Here is a 21,083-nt window from a genome sequence, read left to right on the forward strand (position 1 = left end):
AAGAACAGGACAAGAAGGAAGGAAATATAAAAGGAGAAAAGAATGGCTCTGACATGACATCACCATGCTCTTATAAGAGCTAGGACAGAATTTTGCTGCCCTCTAACAAGGCAGAGTTGGTCTGGGAGTCGAAGATGGCACCTCCCATCAATGTCGAAGTTACTTAGAAGACTGTACCTATGACCAAGAGGAGGTAAAGCGCTATTCCAGCAGTCAAATGGAACAAATGGAGAAGGTAAGACTGCACCTTGTCAGACCAACGTGAATCAGATTCTATGCAAGTTGTTGTAAGGGGATATGATAAACATTACTGCCATGAGACAGGCCCCAAGGATGGCACAAGTGGACGCAATCCTACTGACTCATCACGTGCTGGTTTTACACATACTTCCCCAAAACTCATTTAAAGCAGCATCCTGTCATTAAAAAAAATGTACCTTATTATTAGCATCAAAGTGGTGGATTTTTTCCAGCAATTCAGCATTATTTAATTCAGACGCTTGCTTGCCCACTGAAGAATCACACCAAGTGAGTTGTTGCTGCTCTTCCCATGAATTCTGAAGAAACAGGAGAAAGCAAGACGTGCTGTGATTAATACTTCATTTGTGTTATCTGTCCAGAGAGTACTGTCTAGCAGGAGAGAAATCTGGTAAATTAATGTTCACAGCTCATAGCAGGGGACTAATACTACGACCAACTACTTCCAAGCTACCCATTCATTACACACATTCCTGTCTCCTAGCAGTACTCTTTGACATTTGCTACTTAGCTACTTCTCTGGCTTTCAAAAAAAATTGAAAAATTTCAAGTTTCTCTGTTCTATGAAAATTCACCTTCATCATCTCTCTCTCTCCCCCCATGCCTTCTCAGCCTCCCAAGAGGGCAGTCTACTCTTCTCCTTGATGTTTATTCAAATTAAATTTGAGTAGGCAGAAGTTCTCTTTGTCACCAACTCCTTCAAACCAACCAAGGAAGCACAGGAGAGAAGTGTTTGGTTTGTTGTTTGCTGCCACTATACCCCAAAGCTGCTGCCTCCACAATCCTCTGTAGAAGTCTTAAAGAGGCAAGACAACCATCCCGACATGGCAATTCCCCTAACAAGACATGAAAGAGCAGAGAATGGTGTTATGTGCTCTACCACTTGAAACTCTACAACACGACATTCCGCTGTACAACTGAGCTTCTTCATGATCTAGACACCAGCCTAGTGGAGTCATTGTATAGGTATCAGCACTACTAAAGCAGCAACAGCGCTGTGCTGACACACACCTCTCTTGTTTTGTGAGGTACAAATTACCCTGTATTAGAACAGATGGCACAGGTGCAGTTTGACAAGGCTTTCTGCATTGTGGTAGGCTCACAGATTACTTGGGTTAAGAAACTGCTAAACAATGAAGGCGAACCACTACTCCAAACATCAACAATTGTACTTTTAAACAGGAGCTGCAGAGGACTCAAATGCTCTTTTGAAGTTCAACCCTAGCTTCTTACACCAACCTCCATGAATCTTCAACTCTGGTCTCATCAGTGAGTGCGTTTACATTCTATTTCTGTGACCAAGACGTGGCTCAACAGTGACCTGTTCTCTCCTGCATACTGCACAGAACTGCTTTGTGCTGCAGCCTCCCCAAATATTTTCTGGAGAAAGTCTGCAGCAGAGACGTCACACAGTAGGCAAGAAAAAAAAAAGGCCTCACTATAACTGGGTGCATTTGAAACAAAGTTCATCATGATTTGACTAGAGCCCAAACTACCATTTTGAATCAGGCCCAGGAAGCTCTTGTGTTGCTATTTGAAAATCAAATTAAATCTGAAAAGACAGCATTGAGGAGTGGCTCCCGTTGCACCTCTCTGACTCCAAGTTACCCTATGCAAGTTACAATGTAACAGAGAATTAATATCAATACGTCACTATTTGGCTCGCCCCCTTTCTCTTTTTTCTTGCCATTAGATCTCATGGTTTGTGTCCTTCCTAGCAATGGTGTAAATGGAAACAGAAACAAACAATGCCAATCATTACTAAAGCAGTACTTGTGCCATGAATCTCAGCTGCACAGCTATGCTGCAGAAATCCGCCTGAGGCCTTTCACTGGGTGGAAAGATGGTATATTAAGCTACTCGAAAGTGCAGCTCTGGCACAATAAGAGGCAGCACACAGAATGAATGTGAAGCGCCTCCACAATTAATTCAAGAGGACATGTGTATAAACCAGAATGATGTTTACTGAGGGGTGGGGAGAGAAAGATTACTTTCAAACCATCTCCTATGTTGTCATCCTCAGGCAAGGTAACTGCCTACAGAAGGCAAAGTGGTGCCAAACAAACACTACCAAATTTACTCGGGTTTCACATTTATGGATTTCCTCTTTTTGAAATGAACAGTTTCAGAATCAGGACTGCTTTCTTTGACAAAATTCAGCAGTAAAAGCATTTATTTTGGCTAAAGACAGTAATTTGTTGCCATGGAAAGGGGTGGGAAGAAGAGAGTACAAATGACAAGAAAAATATAGTGTACAGTCTCCAGGGCTGGAATATAGACTCTGGTAACAGATCTTTGCTAGTACTCCTAAAATTCAGAAAACAGAAACCGTTTCAGAGATTACTGGCTAGTAGTGGACATCGAACACTGTAGATCAAGGGTTGAGTCTGAGGCAACCTTTGGAATTTTGGTAGGGGGTTGTGAGTGCCATCACAAAATGGCTGCCACAAGAGGTGGAGCCCTTTCTGTTGAGTACAGAAGTTGGACTAATGGATACATCTGATGAAGTGAGCACTAACTCATGAAAGCTTATGTTGGAATAAATTTTGTTAAGACTCAAATTTGCTTTTCTCATTGTTCTCCCTTCCTCTATTTTATCCTCACAATCTTATGAGGTAGGCTAGACTGAGACTGAGATGGGCCCAGAGACACCCAGCAAGCTTCCACAGAATTCATACCCACCTGTCCCAGGTTCTAGTCTGCCACTCTAACCACTATGCTACCCAAGTCTCTGGACTCTTGTTTTATTCTGCTGCTACAGTCTATTATGGCAACCCATCTAGAATTATGAGAAGCACACAAGTAATGTGCAAATAAGGCTAGAAAGAAGCCAACTGTTTCACAGTATGCTTATGTAAACTGGATCCAAGACTAAACTAAATCAGATTTTTGAAGTCTTCTTAATGTAATCCCCAGCTACAAATGGATTGCAAGGCTCAGCTTTGAATTTGAAACTTCTTTGTTCTCTACTGCGTACTTTTTAGTTTTCTCAAAGAAGTGGGTGCACGTGTTGTGGGTGGTGAGGAAATCAGTCAAACCAACTCAACAAAAAATTCCATCATCTTTACTCACTGGTACTGTGGTTGCTACAGCAACAGACAAAACATCTTATTCCTTTAGAGTAGAAGAATATTGGATTACACTTACCCTAACTAATCTCTATGCAATTAGGCTGACGTGGATATTTCTTAATTAAAGCAGACAGCAGCACTCTTCATTAAATGTGACAGGGTAATTGCACCTTACTGAGTTTTCAAAACCTAGTGAAATCCATGATGAAATACAAAACTACACATTGATATTTGGAACACCAATCACAGTGCACTCTGTGGGTTAACTGCTTCTAGTAAGGAATAACAACTACCACTAAGTCATCAACTGCTGAAAAGATCAAGAGATAAGCCAGTCACAGAGAATAATTGATATCCTGCAGAATATTCCACAGGGCGCCATTGTAGCCTTGGGTGGGATCTCATTCATAAAAATGAGAATCCGCCCAGCTTTCCAACTACAGAAGGCAAAAAGAAACACAATCCGCAGCAATGTTTGTAGCAAATTAACATCGGCTTTAACCATACCCCAATAAGTTGTAGGTGATAGCAGCACAAAAGGTTATTTGCTTGATATGAAGGGAGGAGAGGCATAGAAAAGTGGGATATGAGTCCAGGAGCTCCTTAGAGACCAACAAGATTTGAGGGTATAAGCTTTTGAAAGTCAGATCTGCCCTTGTCAGATATGAGTAGGAATGGAGAGATCCCTGAACCTTTATATTCCAGCCAGAAGGTGGAAGGGGAGTTCCAAGGAAGGTTGTCAGGTATAATGCAGTGATTAGGTGGGAGGGGTGTAGGAAAGGAGGGTGTAAAGCTACAATGCAGCTTGATTAGTGCAAAAATAAGCTACATATTAGCTTAGATATATTAGTTATCTAAGTTACAGAGATCACAGTTTTCAGAAAGATAACCCTAGAGGAATAGTATTACGTGGGTAGCTTTGCTGATCTGCAACAGAACGGCAGGATTTGAATCCAATGGCGCTTCAGAGACTAACAAGATTTTCAGCCTGTAAGCTCTTCTTCAGATACCTCCCTTTTTCAGGTATCTGAAGAATGGTGCTTTGACTCTTGAAAGCTTCCACCCTCGTTGGGTTTTAAGGTCCTGCTGTTCTACTGCAGACCAACACGGCTGTCCACTTAAAACTTCCACTCGAAAGGAGGCATCGAGCCATTCTGGAGGCAGAGGCGGCCCTAGGCGCTCCTCTACCTTCACTCGAAGCGGCATGTAATCCTCGCAAAGGCTTTCCCACAGCTCCTGAAGCTCGGACATTTCCGAGGGGGAGGCGAAGGGAGATGCGGCATGGGGCTTCCCCGGCGTCCTCAGCAAGGCGGAGAAGGCGCTTCGGTCTGCGGCGTCCTGGCCAAGGGGGCTCGATCTGACGGGGACCGGCAGCCTGCTCCCCCGGGGGCTGCGCACCGGCTTGCAGTCGAAAGTCCTGACCAGGCTCAGGGCGAGGTCCAAGCGGCTTCCGCAGCAGGAGTCCCCCTTGCCGCCGCCCCGCCGGGGCTCGGAGTCCGCCTCCTCGTCCCTCTGCGGCGAAGGGCTAGCGGCCGCCGCCAGCAGCAGCGCCGGGTCCAAAGACTCCACCGAGGAGGAGCCGGGCGTCCCTTCCCCGCCGGGGCTGTCCGCGTCCAGAGGCGCCTTGTCTTCGGGGGCGAGGCTGGGCGACCAGCGGGCCGAGGCAGGCCCGCAAGAAACGCTGCGGGCCACTTTCCGGGGGATCCTGCAAATGGCCTCGTAGTCGGCGTCGGCCACCCGCAGCGCCGCGCAGCCACGGCACCGCCTGGGGCGGCCGCCTTCCGCCGGGTGGCAAGCATGGGCGTCCCCGCCGCCGCGCTCCTCGGGGCCGGCCCAGCACTCAAAGCCCGAGTAGGCGAAGTCTTCCTGGAGCAGGGCGGCGTAGCTGGCCTCGGGCGGGCTGCCCCGGGCGGCTGCTTCTTCCTCGCCGCCGCCCTCGCCGTTGTGCTTGCGGTAGAGGCCGGCCAGGCAGGCCTTGAGGCGCTCCTTCTCCAGCAGCAGCTTGTGCAGCCGCTCCAGCGACAGCGCCTCGATGCGGGCCACCACCGTGTCGTAGCGGTAGATGCGCTCCAGCATGAAGGCGCACTTGCTGCAGGCGAACTCGGCCCGCCCGTCGCGGGACACCTCCTGGCCCAGGACGTGCGAGAGCAGCACCTGCAGGCTCAGCTTGGACGCCGGGTGGAAGAGCCAGCGCCGCTGGGTGCCGCACAGCTCCCGCCCGCAGATGCGGCAGCTCTCCCGCATCCTCCCCACGCCGGCCCGCCGGCCCCGGTCGGGCCGGTCTCCCTCACAAAGACCGGCTTCCCCCGGCTGAGGCGCCGGGATTGTGGCTCAGATTTCAAGATGGCGCCGGCCGCCGCCTCCCGCCTGCGCAGACCCGCCTCAGAAACGGAGTTTCCTCACAAAGGAGCCGCCCTGGCCCCTGAGAGAGAGCCCGGCAGCCCTCACCAGCTGGGTTTGAGTCCAGTGGCGCCTGAGAGACCAACAAGATTTTTCAGGGTATGCGCTTTCGAGAATCAAAGTTCCCTTCTTCATAGCGAGCTTTGATTCTTAAAAGCTTTTACTCCCAAAAGCTTGTGTCATTGGACTCAATCTTGCTGCCCACCTGAATCCCCAACAGGACTCCTTTCCCCTTTGGCTGCCCTGTCACAGAAAGTGGAGGGGAAGCTTCTTTAGAAGCATCTTACTCAAGGGTTTACTTGAGTGTAAACCCTGGCTGCCTAATTTCTGGCACGGGTTGACAGTACAGCTTTTTAAAGTTATTTGAATGGGAAACAGGTCAATAAAGGAAATTGGAGACTTCCCCAAATCACACAATTAAGTTTTTTTCCCTCCTAGGAGAAAGAAAGCAAAATGCCAACACAAATTACTGAATGAGGAACAGAAAGCTGTTCCTAAAAGATAGTTTAGGTAGCGGTGCTGGTCTGCAGTAGAACAGCAGGGTTTTAGTCCAGTGACACCTTAGAGACCAACAAGATTTCCAGTGTATAAGCGTTTGAGAGACAAAGCATCCTTCTTTAGATATGTATCTGAACAAGGGATCTCTGACGCTCAAAAGCTCATACCCTGAATATGTTGTTGGTCTCTAAAAGTGCCACTGGACTCGATGAAAGCTAAGAGTGTCACACCCGCAAGGAATGCAACAGAATGCAAAAGATATAGACCACTCTAGGGTATAATAATGATACTCCGATTTCCAATTCCCTTTAGAAGCACCATTTCACAGACTCATCACAGGTCCTGATATCTGCCAGTCTGGCCTGCACTTCTAAACTAGAAGCTCTTATCCTCTTGGCATTATAGCCAACACTTGAAAATGTCACCTGTCCTCTTCAGACTACAGCAATACCCAAGCACAGAGCTGCATTGAACAAGGCATAGATACTTACCTGATTTAAGGAATGATCTAATAAATTCAAATGGCTCAACTAAGTGAGCTAAGTCACAATTACAAGGCAATAGTTTCAGCTGGGTAGCCGTGTTGGTCTGCAGTAGATGAGCCAGATTCAAGTCCAGTTGAGACCAACTAAATTTCCAGAGTATGAGCTTTTGAGAGCCAAAGCTTGGGCATTTTTACTCTCAAAAGCTCATACCCTGGAAATCTAGTTGGTTTCTAAGGATTATAAGGAAAGGTAACAAACACATACCTCAGATTTGCTAGACTGAGGTTGCAATCTTAACAATTCTTTCCTGGGACTGAATAACTTGGAACTTACTTCTGAGTAGATCTGTTTAGGATTGCTCCCTGAGGGAACTGTGGGTGGCAGTCTACAAGGAGAGGGTTGTATATTCTATCCCTGGTGATGGATCTAGGTGGATATATCCTTAAATCAGTTTGTCATCTTCAGGGTGGAGGCATCATGTACCTGCTGCCATGAAGGAGGAATGGCTCCTCCTGAAGGGATATTGGACCTTGCTGACTGTTCTGTTCAAGCAAGGCTGGATGGGATGCAGCAAGAAATCTAGGGCTGCAAGATACACTGTAGTCCACCACCCTGTTTCGCAGAGTGGGCAGATACTTACACAGCAGGAGACTAACTGCCGGGCAGGGAACTGGAACCAGAACCGCAAACACATTTAAATTAAAAGGACATTCATAAAATAGTCCAAAAGTGGGGAGTGGTATCATAGCACTAAAAAAATAAATATGTAGTACTGGGACTGCTGTGTCGCACCATTTTCTCAATATAAATTGCCCTCTGAAGCTCCTCTTTGCCCAAGCATTGCTTATTGGAGAAAAGCAGGTTCAGTCATAGACGTTCAATGTCCCACTTACTTTGAGGCCAAGGAATCCATTGCTATATTTTGCTGGCAGCAATCAGTTTGTACATGAAGGGGAATATATAGGGAGCACTCAGCATTATTATTACCTGCACTTCCATTTCCAGGATTGTATCCAAACGGTGCAGCAGGTTCTGTTTCTCTCTGGACAGCAGCGTGAGGAGTTTCTCCTTGTCATTTAGTTGCCAGACCAGCTCCTCAATCCTCCTGCAGAGAAGACAACAGCCCAGTTACTGCCACTACAGCTGGGAACTAGTTCTGTGCCTCATATATTAGATATACGGCATAGTGGACATGTGGTATGACTGCTTTCTGTGCAAGCAGTTGGGCCTGGTCAGTATTATTTCAAACACTGACGCAACGAGGCTGTGACAGCTGGCCAACCATAGGGATGCCATCTTCCCCCCAAAAATGACAACTGACGAACAAAAAAGGAGAAATTACCTTACAGTAGCAAGGCTCAAAATGACACACATCAAAAAGACTGATACAGAATTTATGCAAGCTCAGCTCTGGAGAGTCTGAATCAGATTACCCTTCTCTGAACTTCTTGCACTAAGGCAGTGGTCCTCAGCCTTTTTGAACTACCTTTGGAATTCTGTCATTCAATGAGAGCACAACCACAAAATGGCTGCCACAAGAGGTCCATAGGGTTGCCAGGCCCCCCTACCCCACCCAGCCAAGGGTGGGGGGAATCTGGCACTTACTGTTTGGATCTTCTCTTGTGCATGTGTTCCCGGCAGGGCACGATGATGTCACTTCTGGAAGTGACATCATCACACCCCTCTGAAGCGTAGGAACATGCCCGCTGCCGGGCATGATGACATCATTTAAGGAAGTGATGTCACCAGAATAGGTAGGAGCACACCTGATGCATGCTGGCCTGGGAGTTTTTTGCTCCTGGGCCCATTCAGGTCAGTGGCAGCAGGGAGACAGCGCTGGGAGCAGGGAATTCCCCGCCCCCACCGGTTATTCTGGCAGCCCTAATCAACCACATCTCAAGGAGTGAAGTCATGCATAACTCTAACAGTAACTCTTCAGCATTTCAGGTAGAAGCTCTGTTTAACAGGATGCCTTTTAAAATGAACATATTGTTTAAAAATATTTTCTTGCATACACACAGCTTATCTTCCTTGTGTTATGGTGGCAGCTGCCAACAAAACAACTTTTTAAAAACCTGCACTGCCAGATTTCCAATGGCCAATCAGAAACCTTGCTGAGCAAAAGCCCGACCCAGCTCCACCCACCTTTTAAAAACACTTGGTGCGTGCAAAGTAAGGTGTTGGGGGGCACCATGTTGGGAACCCTGAATTAAAGTGGTGGAGGAAAACTAAATCAGTGTAATGAAACCCCTACAAGGACACACTTGTCTTTCTCCTCCAAGGTGACACTGTAGGTATCCAAAAGAGCCTGACTTTCCCTAGACTCATCCCGCTTCTTGGAATTCTCGGCCAGCTGCTTTGTGAGTTCCAGACAGCGCTCCTTCTCAGCCTCAGCTAGAGCTGTCATCTGTTCTGCTTCTGTTCTTGCTGACTGGGCCTCCTGGAGATGGAACAAGAGATGGCCTTCAGCTCCAGAGGAGTCACAAAGTAGAATCCAATACTGGTATTGTTTTGCAAAGGCATACAAAAGAGAATGCACTGAGTATCTAGGTGAGTGGTCGCATGTTCAGAGTAATCAAACTTTCTAGGCAGAATTTCAGTGAAGGTGATGTGAATTTAGAAGTGATGTTTACCTGGAGTCTTATTCAAGCTTCCCCAAGTGTCACCAGCAGGCCCCAGAAGAAGACTTCTGGATTTTCTGTCCTACTTATTGGCCATTATCGCCATCATGTAACCCGCAGAAGGGATGGATAGAAATGAAAGGAACTCACATTGCCTGTGACGAGTTTCCAGTGACTTTCAAGGCTATGGAATATTCATCATCACCACTTGGATACTAATATTGAACATCACTTAACTGAAGAGAGAGCCAGTTTGGTGTAGTGGTTTAAGAGTGATGGGACTCTAATCTGAAGAACTGGGTTTGATTCCCCAGCCCTCCACCTGAAGCCAGCTGGGTGGCCTTGGGTCAGTCACAGATCTCTGGAGCTCTCTCGGCCCCACCCACCTCACAGTGTGATTGTTGTTGTAGGGATAATGATAACATATTTTGTAAACCGCTCTGAGTGGGCATTAAGTTGTGATTGTTCTGGGGATAATAATAACACACTTTGTAAACCACTCTGAGTGGGTGTTACATTGTCCTAAAGGGCAGTATATAAATTGAATGTTGTTATTATTATTATTATGAATCTTGACACAAGTGATGGAGTCAGTGGAGGACCACTGCTGCTAGAGTCAAAAGCAAATCCATTTCACTTCCGACACAGAAGAAACACAACTTGGAGCTGGGTAAACCGAACCTCAAACAAAAGTAGAATTGTCAAAGGGTCCCATTGACCTGCCGAATCTCAGCACCTGACAAATTACAGCTAAACTGCCTCCCTTGTGCTTTGACAGATGATCTCCTATTTTGTTCTCAACCATACACTCTTCATCAAGGCTTCTCAAAGAATAAAACCGAAGTCCAGCAGCATTTCGTTTCAGCATGAGCTTTCAAGAGTCACAGCTCACGTCTTCAGCTCTAGAAAAGTGAGCTCTGACTCATGGAAGTTCATGCTGGGTTAACTGTTGTTAGTCTTAAAGGTGCCACTGGAATTCTGCTTTATTTTTCCACAAATGGTTAACACAGCTATCCCTTTGGAATTCCCAAAAAACGTTAACAGCAATTCCCAGCATGCTGCTCAAGGGTGGTTCTATATCATGAGTCCATTCAGCAATGCTGAATGAGTCCTCTTCCACCCTTAGCTGCAAGTGGAATTAAAACAAGGACTTTACATAGCGCTTAATAAAGTACTATATTCCCCTCTAAAATCTAGCAATGCCTATTCTCAAGTGCAAGATTCTGCTGTAAGAGTTAAAGCCCTTTCAGGAGATTCCTGCTTTTCCTGACTCCTAATTGTCCTTTTATTCCCCTGCCACTTCCAGTGCTTGGATCCTGAACAGATCCTTCATCTGAACGAGGGAAGGATTTAATTACTCCTTTTTTCCCCTTTGCAGAAACTGCGATTGTTCATTTGTTTTTTTAATGGTCATAGTCAGACATTTATGGTATTACATTAATGTAAAATCACTAGAAAAAATAATTAAGGAGCAAACTTTGCAGCCAAAAGAAATGCAGTAAACGCCTTTCCTTCCCTGCCAAGAAACTGATCAGGAACACATTCAAGATTTCTGGGGCATGAGTGAGGGCCAGGCTACAAGTGACACCTTACACAGGTTGGACACTTGTCAGCTTCCCTCAAGTTTTGATGGGAAATGTAGGCATTCTGGTTTTACAGCTTGGCTGTCCATTACAGCTGCATGACCAGGATGCCTACATTTCCCATCAAAACTTGAGGGAAGCTGACATGTGTCCAACCTGTGTCAGGCGTCACTTGTAGCTTGGCTCTGACTGAAGAGAAGCAGGGAGGGTGGGGAAAGCTGCTTTAAAACAACAGAGGTAACAAGGATCAATGGGGGTGGGAGAGAGAATTTAAAATGTACTATTGTTGCCTCAATGGTTTTAATGGAGCTTCTGATTTTCCCTGGTGCTTCATTAGTTCCTATTCTTTGGTGCCCCAGCATACCTGAATGTATTCTTAATCAGTTCCTTGTGGGACAAGGACAATGGAAAAGGAAAGGTTTAAATCACTATATTTCTCTCAGCTCTACTGTGCGAGCCTTAATTTTTTATTTTTCAGGAATGTAATATCATAATTGTGCAATTACCATTAAAAATTAATGAGCACTCCCATTTGCAACAAAGGTGGGGGAAAGGAGTATTGAATAAGGCCCCCCCTTCTTTCTGTCTCCAAGTAAACAATGCAGTCAGGGATTCTGGGGCTTCAGAAATAAAACAACAGGATTTGAGTCCACTGGCACCATAGAGACCAAAAAGACTTTCAGGATATAAGCTTTCGAAAGTCGAAGCTTCCTTCTTCAAATATCTGATATCTGAAGAAGGGAGCTTTGACCCTAGAAAATCTTGTTGGTAGCACCATAGAGACCAACAAGACTGTCAGGGTATAAACTGTCAAGAGTCAAAGCTCCCTTCTTCAGATACCAGTAAGGCTTATACCCTGAAAACCTTTTCGCCTCTAAGGTGTTATTGGACTCAAATTCTGCTGTTCTACTGCAGACCAACACAGCTGCCCAACAGAAATAAAACAGAAGAATATTTAAAGGGACAGGAGGAGCCTCAATTGGCTCTTCAACTGTACTCAAATGGACTGCATTTGCTTTTAAATTTTTTTTAAAAAATCACTACAAATGAGGTCTGAAAAAGGAAAGAAAAGCAGAACAGAAAATACTGGTGTTGACTGTGCTATCATCTGGATCCTCAATAAAAGCAGAATCAACAAATCACAGAAATTCCAGATTAAACAACTTTGTAGAACCAGCCCGAGAATTTGCTAGTTAAGAACATAAGGAGAGCCCTGCTGGAGGAGACCAGTGGCCCATCGAGTTCCAGTGCCCTGTCTCGCACAGTGGCTGACCAGTTACTCTGGAGATGCAACAACGGGGCATAGAGGCTGAGGTTTTCCCCTGACATTGCCTCCTGGCGCTGGTAGTTTCAAGCAAACTACTCTGAAAGACCCTCTGCTCTTTTGCAAATATATTTTCTTCAACAATCTCTACAGAATCTGAGCTTCTGAATCAGAGGAGACAACTTTAAAAGACCTCTACTGCTTTGAAAATTAAGACAAGCTTTGCTAAGCCTGAGCAGCTAAGTGGCTCACTCTAGGAGACATCAGGCTCAGATTTTACACATTTTCTTAAGACTGAAATCAAACTTCTGCTGTATCTTAACATTTTTGCTCCTGCATCAATACATACATTACTATTCCCCTACATGGCTTGGCTTGGCTTGGCTTCCATTATGACCTCAGTGATGGTAATATGAGTTTGGGGGCCTTCAAGACTAGGGAAAGAGAACAAACCTAAAATTCCCTCTTTGGGATTTTCAAATTTGACAGTATTGCCCTCATTTTCGCAAGGAACCTATTTTTCCTCCCTCATCAATATACTCAGCGAAGCAGTTTCCCTCCTTGTCAATATACTCAGCAAAGAATATACTCAGTCCCTGTTTCTTTAGTTCATGTGTTTCTTTCACCTCTTGCAGCAGGTGGATTTTCTTCTCCAGGATCTCATAGGCCCGTTCGTTCTCCTGCTGGTGACAGACCTCTGCTTCATTCTGATCACTCAGGCGCTCTGCTGCTTCCCTGAAATTCACAGATAACAACATTCAATTCATATACCACCCTTCAGGACAACTTAATGCCCACTCAGAGCGGTTTACAAAGGATGTCATTATTATCTCCACAACAATAATCACCCTGTGAGAGAGCTCCAGAGAGCTGTGACTGACCCAAGGTCACCCAGCTGGCTTCAAGTGGAGGACTGGGGAATCAAACCCGGCTCTCCAGATTAGAGTTCCGCGCTCTTAACCTCTACACCAAGCTGGCTCTCAGTTTGCCCAGTCAGGGCAAAATCCCTGTAGCCTTAGCTTATAAGAGGACCTGTTCATGTTGTACCATCAGTGGTAAGTTGTGCTTTACAGATGAATAAGGCCAAACTACATAATACAAAATCATTAGGTCAATCTGCCACGAGGGACTGTCAGATACATGCTTGCAATTTCCCAGCTGAGAACTCAGGGCCAAACTAAACGAGACAGTGACTTTGTGGCCACCATGCATTTGCCAATGCTACTTTGAAATGTGTTTTTAAAATGCTGATGTTTGGGCACATTAAAAGGCACGGGATGGGATGTGAAAAAGCTCAGAGCCCTGGCATTTCAGAAACACTTTAAAATGGCAACGGTGAACCTGTTGCAGCGATGAGTTCGACATCACGTTTCGTTTGGTTCTCAGTTCCCAGGTAATGAGGGTCATATTTGGATCAGGGCTATGGCATGCAGAGAGAACAGGGTTATGTCTTCCTTCATGCTATTTCCCCAACATGAAACAGTTCTAGGAGGTCCCACTGGGGAAAACTTAGTTACTATGCAGTGCTCCCCATGGGGCGAATCCCAGCCTGTTTCAGATCAGGAAAACAGTGTAAGGGAAGAGCAAATGCCCCTTCTTCTTCCCAATAGAGAACTCACAAGCATAATCTGATGGCACGACCCAGGGAAGACCTGGGAGAAATGTAAGATGTGAGTTAGGCCCTAACTTAAACAACAAAGGGAAAGACGAGAGGGAAAGGAGAGAGACTAGCTCAGCGGCAGATCACAAACTGTTCGTGCAGAAGAACTCATCCCCCTCTTGTCTGGATTAAAGGATCTCAGGTGATCGAGTCTTGGAAATACCTCTCTCTCTCTCTCTGCCCGAGCTGTTCTTCAAGGATGGGAGACATCCTGCCCCAAGTTCTGATCAGAAGTATGGGGGGGCATAATCAATCCACCTGAGTGTAGATTCATCTATCAAAAATATCCCACTCCTCCCTTCCCCAGCTGCTTTTAGCCTTAGAAGCAAAAAAGAAGGACATCCTTGCAGGTTTTTGTAACAGCACAGGTGTCTGTGCTGAGAAGCTGGCTTTGATGGGGGAACCATGCAGGGAAGAAAGAGTTAAACCCTCTCTGCCTTCCCTGCACAGCTCCACTGCAAATCGAGGCTAGGCACAGCTGCAGCTGCTGGGAAGTTCTGATCACAGGCTTGCGGGAATCTCATCTCATTTGCTGCTTTGGCAATGGGTGACTGCAGACGGTCACTTTGAGCCAACCCAGGCTGTTGTTGCTGCTGCTGTACCCCATTCCCAGCATACCGAAAAAGTAAGTCTGCAGGTCTAGTGAGAAATGGATCTCCCCCCACCCCAAGTTTATTTTTATTTATTTATTTATTTTATTCAACTTATACCCCGCCTTTCCCACAAGTGGGCTCAGGGCAGCTTCCAACAAATATACTGTTAAAATACAATAAAAACTTATTAACATATTAACACATTCAAATTCAGCTGCCATCAGACAGATCGGCTACTGCAAGATCATCATAAGCCCTGGTACCACCATGATATAATTCAAGGGAGGCTGCAAAAAGAGGGTGTAGCGGTCAGAAGGGGGACAAAAAGCTGGCCCCTAGTCAAAGGCCTGGTGGAACATCTCCGTCTTGGGACTGTAAAAGGTCCCACAGGGGCCGGATCTCCATTGGGAGAGTGTTCCACCAGGCCGGGGCCAGGGCAGAAAAATCCCTGGCCCTAGCTGAAGCCAGCCGAATGTCCCTCAGGCCGGGGACCACCAGAAGCTGCTTATCTGCAGAGTGCAAGGCCCTGCGGGGGACATAATGGGAGAGAACAGTTTAAGAACAGATGCAGCTCCACTTCTACCTAAGCAGGCTGGGACCATTAGAGAAGGAGAGGGGTCTAACTCTCGCCCCTGCACCATTTTCCTGACCTCAGCCTCTCCCTCTCCCCCTACAGCTATAGGCCTCACGCAGGACTCATATAAAGGCTGCTTGTATATTACCCTTGAGGGGCAAAGAACAGCTTCAGGGTGGAGCAAAATGGTATGGACAGAAGGGTAAAGTTGTGCCTCCCAGCTTTTTGTATGAAGCTGGGAGGGAGGAAGATCCATTCAAGGTCCACTTTGAGCTTCTGCATCCTCGGAGAGCTCTTTCCCCTCTCTGATTAACAATGCAACCCTAAACAGCATTATAACCGTCTGAATCCACTGAAGTCAATGGGCTTAGAAGGCTCTAACTCTGCTTAGGATTGCCCGGAAAGTCTCTTTGTAGTAAAGTGATCATCGATTGATTAGGATGCACAACCTGACCTCATGAATGTTTACCCAGGGATGAAACCCTCTGAGCACAACAGGATTCATCTTAAGTGCACACTGGATTGTAGTCTTTGCCTATATGAGAACTAGGGAACAGAGTGTATGGATGGCCCCCTGCAGTTCCCAGGGAGACCAATGTATTCCTAAAGATTTCAAAGCAGGAGATGTTTGTGAGCTGGGCCTTGTAGACACCCCTGCACTGTCACTTACCAAGCTTTATCCAAGTTCTGCTGCTTCTCCTGGAGCTCTTGTTTCAGGCTCTCTACTTCCACCTTCAGCTCAATGTTCTAAAAAAGAGACAAACAGGGAGGAACAATCACAACTGATTCTGCTGTGGAATCCTCATGCCTCTAAAATGCATTCCTTAAAGCTTGCACTAGTAAATGGCCACGTTATAATTGTGAACATTTTGGTACCTGGGTGGGACCAGTGTAAGTGCAACCCCCTTAGCTATTGCTGCCACATAACCGTGCTGTTGCTCTGCTCCCCACCTCTTCTGCCTGCCTCAGACCCTTGGGTGGTGAGGGCAGCTATCCAGGGACTATGCATATACGCCCTATAATCTTGCCTGCAGCAGCGTAATAAGATATGGTACACTGAATCACAGCTCAACTGCCTGATGCTAGAGTGTGTAGGGATGACACAATTTAAGAATGCACACAACATGGAAATGATGCCGCCTGACTTTTTGTTTTTACAAAAGCTTTCTTTAAAAAAAATTCTGGCAGCCAGTCTGAACTTTTTACACAATCAGCTCTCCGGCAAGTGGCTCAGGGGTCAAAAGATCCTTTAACTGGTTGATCGGCAATCCAGTCAATCATTTGTGGTGCCAAGTCCCTCCCCAAACCTCAAACTTACACCCAGAATAAATTATATTAAGCAGTGTGCATGTAAAGTGTCAAGTCGCAGCCAACTTATGAAGACCCCTGCTGGGATTTTCAAGACAAGAGATGAACAGAAGTGGTTTGCTATTGCCTGCCTCTGCGTAGAACCCCTAGTCTTCCTTTAGTGGTCTCCCATTCAAGAACTAACTAGGGCTAGCTCTGCTTAGCTTCTGGTATCTAATGAGATCAGGTTAACCTGGGCTATCCAGATCACTCCCCATGTGTTTATTTCACAGTTTTTGCTCAGTCTGAATCTGACCGTTGAGCTTTGTAGATCCAGAAAACTTTCATAAAACATTTAATTGACCAGAGTTTATAATCAAAGTAAAGAACAAAACTATTCATCTCTGTTTTACTTTTATGATGCGTGACCAAATCAAGCGCAAGAGAACCCATGGCAATCGAACATGCTATCATTGGTGCTATGCCCATGTGCTTATTCGTGTCTCCTTTCCCAGCTGGACTAAGAATTCTTCTCTACAAGCAGTATATTTCCAGGCAGACTTTCTTTCAGATTTAGCTAGCGGTGCTTCATACAAGGGAGCAGTCTTTCATTCAGAAAGTGCAAGCTATAGTTGGTAAAAATGATTACAACATGTACACTGTGGATGGACAAGAGACCTTTCATGCCATAGGGAACAGACAGTACATTACGCCCAGTTCCTAGGACAGTTGTTGCTTTTTATGCTACTGTGGATGAAGGTCATTTCAGGTTCATCAAATCAAGACCTACCACCCACCCCATCCAACCCGACCTAAATAATATTGAGGCAGAGTACATTAATATGTTATAACTGGAACTTGAAAATGCTAACACGGCATGTAAGCTTGATGTCAGGATCATAGTTGCTGTAGCATAGTGGTTAAGCGGTTGGAATATAAATCAGCACTCTGCTGGTTCGAATCCCACTACTGCCATAAGCTCAGCAGGTGGCTTGGGTAAGCCATTCCTCTCAGCCCCAGCTCCCCAGCTGTATTGTGAGGATAATAATAGCACTGACTTTGTTCTTCACTCTGAGTGAGTACCAATCTGTCTAGAAGAGTGGTATATAAGCATACTGCACACTGTTATTGTAACATCTCATCCAGGACAGAGAAATTTTATGAAAGCACAACCACCAGCGATCCTGCAGTCTTGAGACATCAGCAAGCCGTCCTCTTTTGGTATGCAGTAACTGGGTGTGATTCTGGAGTCAGTGTGGTGTAGTGGTTACAGTGTCAGACTAAGATCTGGGAGATCTAAGTTCGAGCCCACACTCTGCCATGGAAGCTCGTTGGGTCACACTGGTCACACACATTCTCTGCCTAACCTACCTCACAGGGTTGTTGTGAGGATAAAATGGAGAGAAACGATGTAAGCCACTTTGGGTCACCACAGGGGAGAAAGGCAGGGTACAAATGAAATAAATAAAAAATAAATTCTATGTCAACACCCTACAAGTACAGCAAAAGGTTACCCTTCATAAAACTTTTGCGAGGGGATCAACATTTTCAGGGGTTCAATCTCCTCTACAAATGACATGGTTGCAACTGGAGAGGTTTCCCCCACTCGTGACTTATCATGATAAGATGACTGAGGGCCAAGCTACACATGACGAATGACACTTGAACGGCAAGTGGATTGAGTGGAGGGCAAGTGAACAGGGAGAAATACACTTGCCGTTCAAGTGTCATTCGTCATGTGTAGCTTGGCCCTGAATGTTTAGATGCAACACAGCACAAGCTGTGCGTAAGGACCGTCACAAGGCAGCCTGGGCGTGTGAAGTTTGACTCAGCACCTTTTCCTCCATCTGCTGTAAAAATATGAGACTCCTTTGGAGTCTTCCATCAGGTCCAGAAATACTAATTTCACCGGACTATTTGTGTGGGAAGGTGGTATATAAACACAACAAATAAATAAATCAATAACAGCCAAATAAAGAAGGATGCTCTGAGCGCCTCTCCTAGCAAGAGTCGCCTCTTGAAGAAAGCTGACAAAAGTAACAAGCAAACCCCCTTAACACAACATCACCACAACCCAAAGACTCACAGCCATGGAGCAGTCCTAACTTTTATTGAACAGTATCAACGATGGAGTTCGAAAAACAAGTCTGGTGAGTAGCCAACCTACATGTTCTAATAGGGCTCCTAAAAGCAGCACGGCAGACCGCGAGAAGAGTTTTGCCCATCAATGCATCCCACATTATGTGTGGCTTCACCTGCTGAATATCTGCCTCTGCATTTTTCTGTCTTGGGAGAAGACGGGAATGATAAAGTCAGTACTTAATATTTAGTTACTGCATTACAAACAGTGAACTTCAGTACAGAAATTACTGTTTTCCATTGCTTTTTTAAAATCGCTACTGCTAGTTCAGTCAAGATGGTTCAAACTCCTTTTTGCAACTAGGCCAAAAATACTCCCTTTTGCCTGTCAGAAAACATGAACTGCCTTCTTCTCTTTTTGAATAAAAACCGGTGCCATTCATATTCTGCCTGCCCACACCGATGCTCTGGTTAAACACAGCAGGTTGTCTGCTTCTGATATCAGGGTTCTGAAGGTCTTTTATAACAGCACTGAACAGTCGTCTTTGCATACTAAAAGGCTTCCAGAGTGGTTAAGTCTTGGGCGTCTTTATCCTGCCGTTCATCCTGCTACTACAGAGAGCCTTTGGGCCACTTTGCAACTACTTAACTAATTCTCTACGTTGTTACTTCTGTGTTCTTGCAACATGATTGCTCTTTGACTGTGGCTGATTCCGCACACGTTGGATAATGCACTTTTAATGCACTTTATCAATCGTTTGAGGTGGATTTTTTGTTCCGCACACGAAAAAATCCATTCCAAATGATCTATAAAGAGAATTGGAAGTGCGTTATCCAACGTGTGCGGAATCAGCCTGTGACTCTTTGAAAAAGATTGATATTGAAACGGGCCAATGAGGATCATTATGAGACTCTTCACACTCTCCACAGCCGCTTAATGAAGAACCTTCGAGTCAAGTCTTATTCCCTCTAATACCATTGTGATATAAGTGCTTTTTGGACCTTCTTTACTGTTGGACTTATCTTTGATTGTTGGATATGCTCTGTAGACTAAATTTGTTATATGCTGCTATTCATGCACTTTAATATTTCCATGTGCAATATGATTACTCTTTGAGGACTAGCGCCTTAACTATTTGTGTTCTGTGTTTCCAGTGAGTATATCCTTCACCCATTTGCAGTAGCACGTTAAGAATGTACTCACTTTGTGTACAGAGACCGTAGATTACAGACATAGAACTATACATTTCTATATTAGAATATTTTCCACAGAAGGACTCGTTGTTTCCCTTGCTTTATTGCTCTACGGACTGTGTCTTATTACATCTTAGTGAGTATATCGCGGGTTTTCTTGCTTTTGTTTAAAATGTGATGGCATATTATATGTTTGTTTTTTAAAAAGGCTTTGAACCTTCAGCTAGGTCAGGAAATACAGCCTGTCTGGGAGTGCCAGAATTTGGCTGGACAGCACTCTGATTGCTTCCTGAGGCTTGGACTTCCAACCACAAGCAGCAGCAACAACAACAACAACATTCAATTTATATACTGCCCTTCAAGACAACTTAATGCCACACTGAGGGCCAAGCTACAAGTGACGAATGACACTTGAATGGCAAGTGGATTGAGTGGAGGGCAAGTGAACAGGGAGAAATACACTTGCCGTGCAAGTGTCATTCGTCACTTGTAGCTTGGCCCTCAGAATGGTTTCCAAAGTATGTTACAGCAGATAGCATGTAACCTCAGGCGCTCCATCGGTGGTACCATGGGAGTGATGGAGACAGTGGCTCCTCCTGAGGTGTTCTCCCCAATCTCCATGTCTCATCCCCCTTCCCCTTGCAGCTACTCCCCCTTTTGAGGTCCGTCCATTGAGTGAGACTGGAGATTGCAGACTTTGTTTGCAGTTCCTGTTTGGGCAGCTCCCAGACAGGTTGCCAGGTTGTAACCCTGCAAAGTGAAAAGGGCCATGAGCGTTTGGCCAGCAGTTACAGGGGTTGGAGTGGCATGAGATTCCACTCCCCCTCCAAGATGGCTGTGTTCCTGCAGGTAAGATTTAATGGGTCACAGCCCCCCACCACTCTGCATAGTGCATATCTACCCCACCTTCACCAAGCAGCTATTAGCTATTGAGGGAGGAAAGGGTGTTAAGCTAATTTATAGTAAACAAAATGTACACTGTGTAAGCAGAGAGACACAAGTCAGACCTTTGCAGCTGTCAAACTTTGAAGAATTGAGACACTTTGTTTTCTTGCTTTGGGGGTGGCTTGTGTTCTTGGGTCTCCAGGTGTGAGTGGTGGTTCAGGGTGGCTGTCTGTGTCCCAAGATGGAGTACCTGTAAAGGTTCTAGGGAGGCAAGTAAGTGGAAGGACACAGTGGCTTCCATCACTGGCCAGGGATTGCATTGTATTTAAGGTATTGTTTGTGTGCCACCTTGAGGACCATGTGATTGAAAGCAGGGTAATACATCTTTAAAACAAATGAATAGTAAGACATAAATGAACCAAGTGGTCAAATATAAGCAATGACAGACTCGTGACTCAGTAGCATTGAGGGTGTTGCAGAGAGGACTCGAGAGTATCCCGGTCGCACTATTCTTGATTTTGCTAAATTTACTCACACCTGCTTATATTCCGCCTCTGTGCTCACTCTCATGTGGCTCATGCATCAGTGCTCAATTTAGCACACAACGATTCAAGGGGAGTCTATATTAGCG

The 21,083-nt window shown here is 45.6% G+C and overlaps 1 protein-coding gene across 2 annotated transcripts in view; it reads right to left on the reverse strand.

The window, feature by feature from the left end:
* Positions 1-5,735, reverse strand: part of PDE4DIP (phosphodiesterase 4D interacting protein) — an 81,676-nt gene extending 75,941 nt beyond the window's left edge. Inside the window, exons 1-2 of one of the 2 annotated variants that reach the window (XM_054981806.1) lie at positions 4,518-5,733; positions 438-557 (exon numbers count right to left, since the gene is read on the reverse strand). In XM_054981806.1, the coding sequence (XP_054837781.1) occupies positions 438-557; positions 4,518-5,573 (1,176 nt within the window). In that variant the 5' untranslated portion in view covers positions 5,574-5,733. Of the gene's footprint in view, positions 1-437; positions 558-4,517 lie in introns of both variants that reach the window. The other variant, XM_054981805.1, reaches the window with a different exon arrangement.
* Between the last annotated feature and the right edge of the window lie 15,348 nt (positions 5,736-21,083).

Source organism: Eublepharis macularius, chromosome 5, assembly GCF_028583425.1.
Source record: "Eublepharis macularius isolate TG4126 chromosome 5, MPM_Emac_v1.0, whole genome shotgun sequence".
Classification (NCBI taxonomy): domain Eukaryota; kingdom Metazoa; phylum Chordata; class Lepidosauria; order Squamata; family Eublepharidae; genus Eublepharis; species Eublepharis macularius.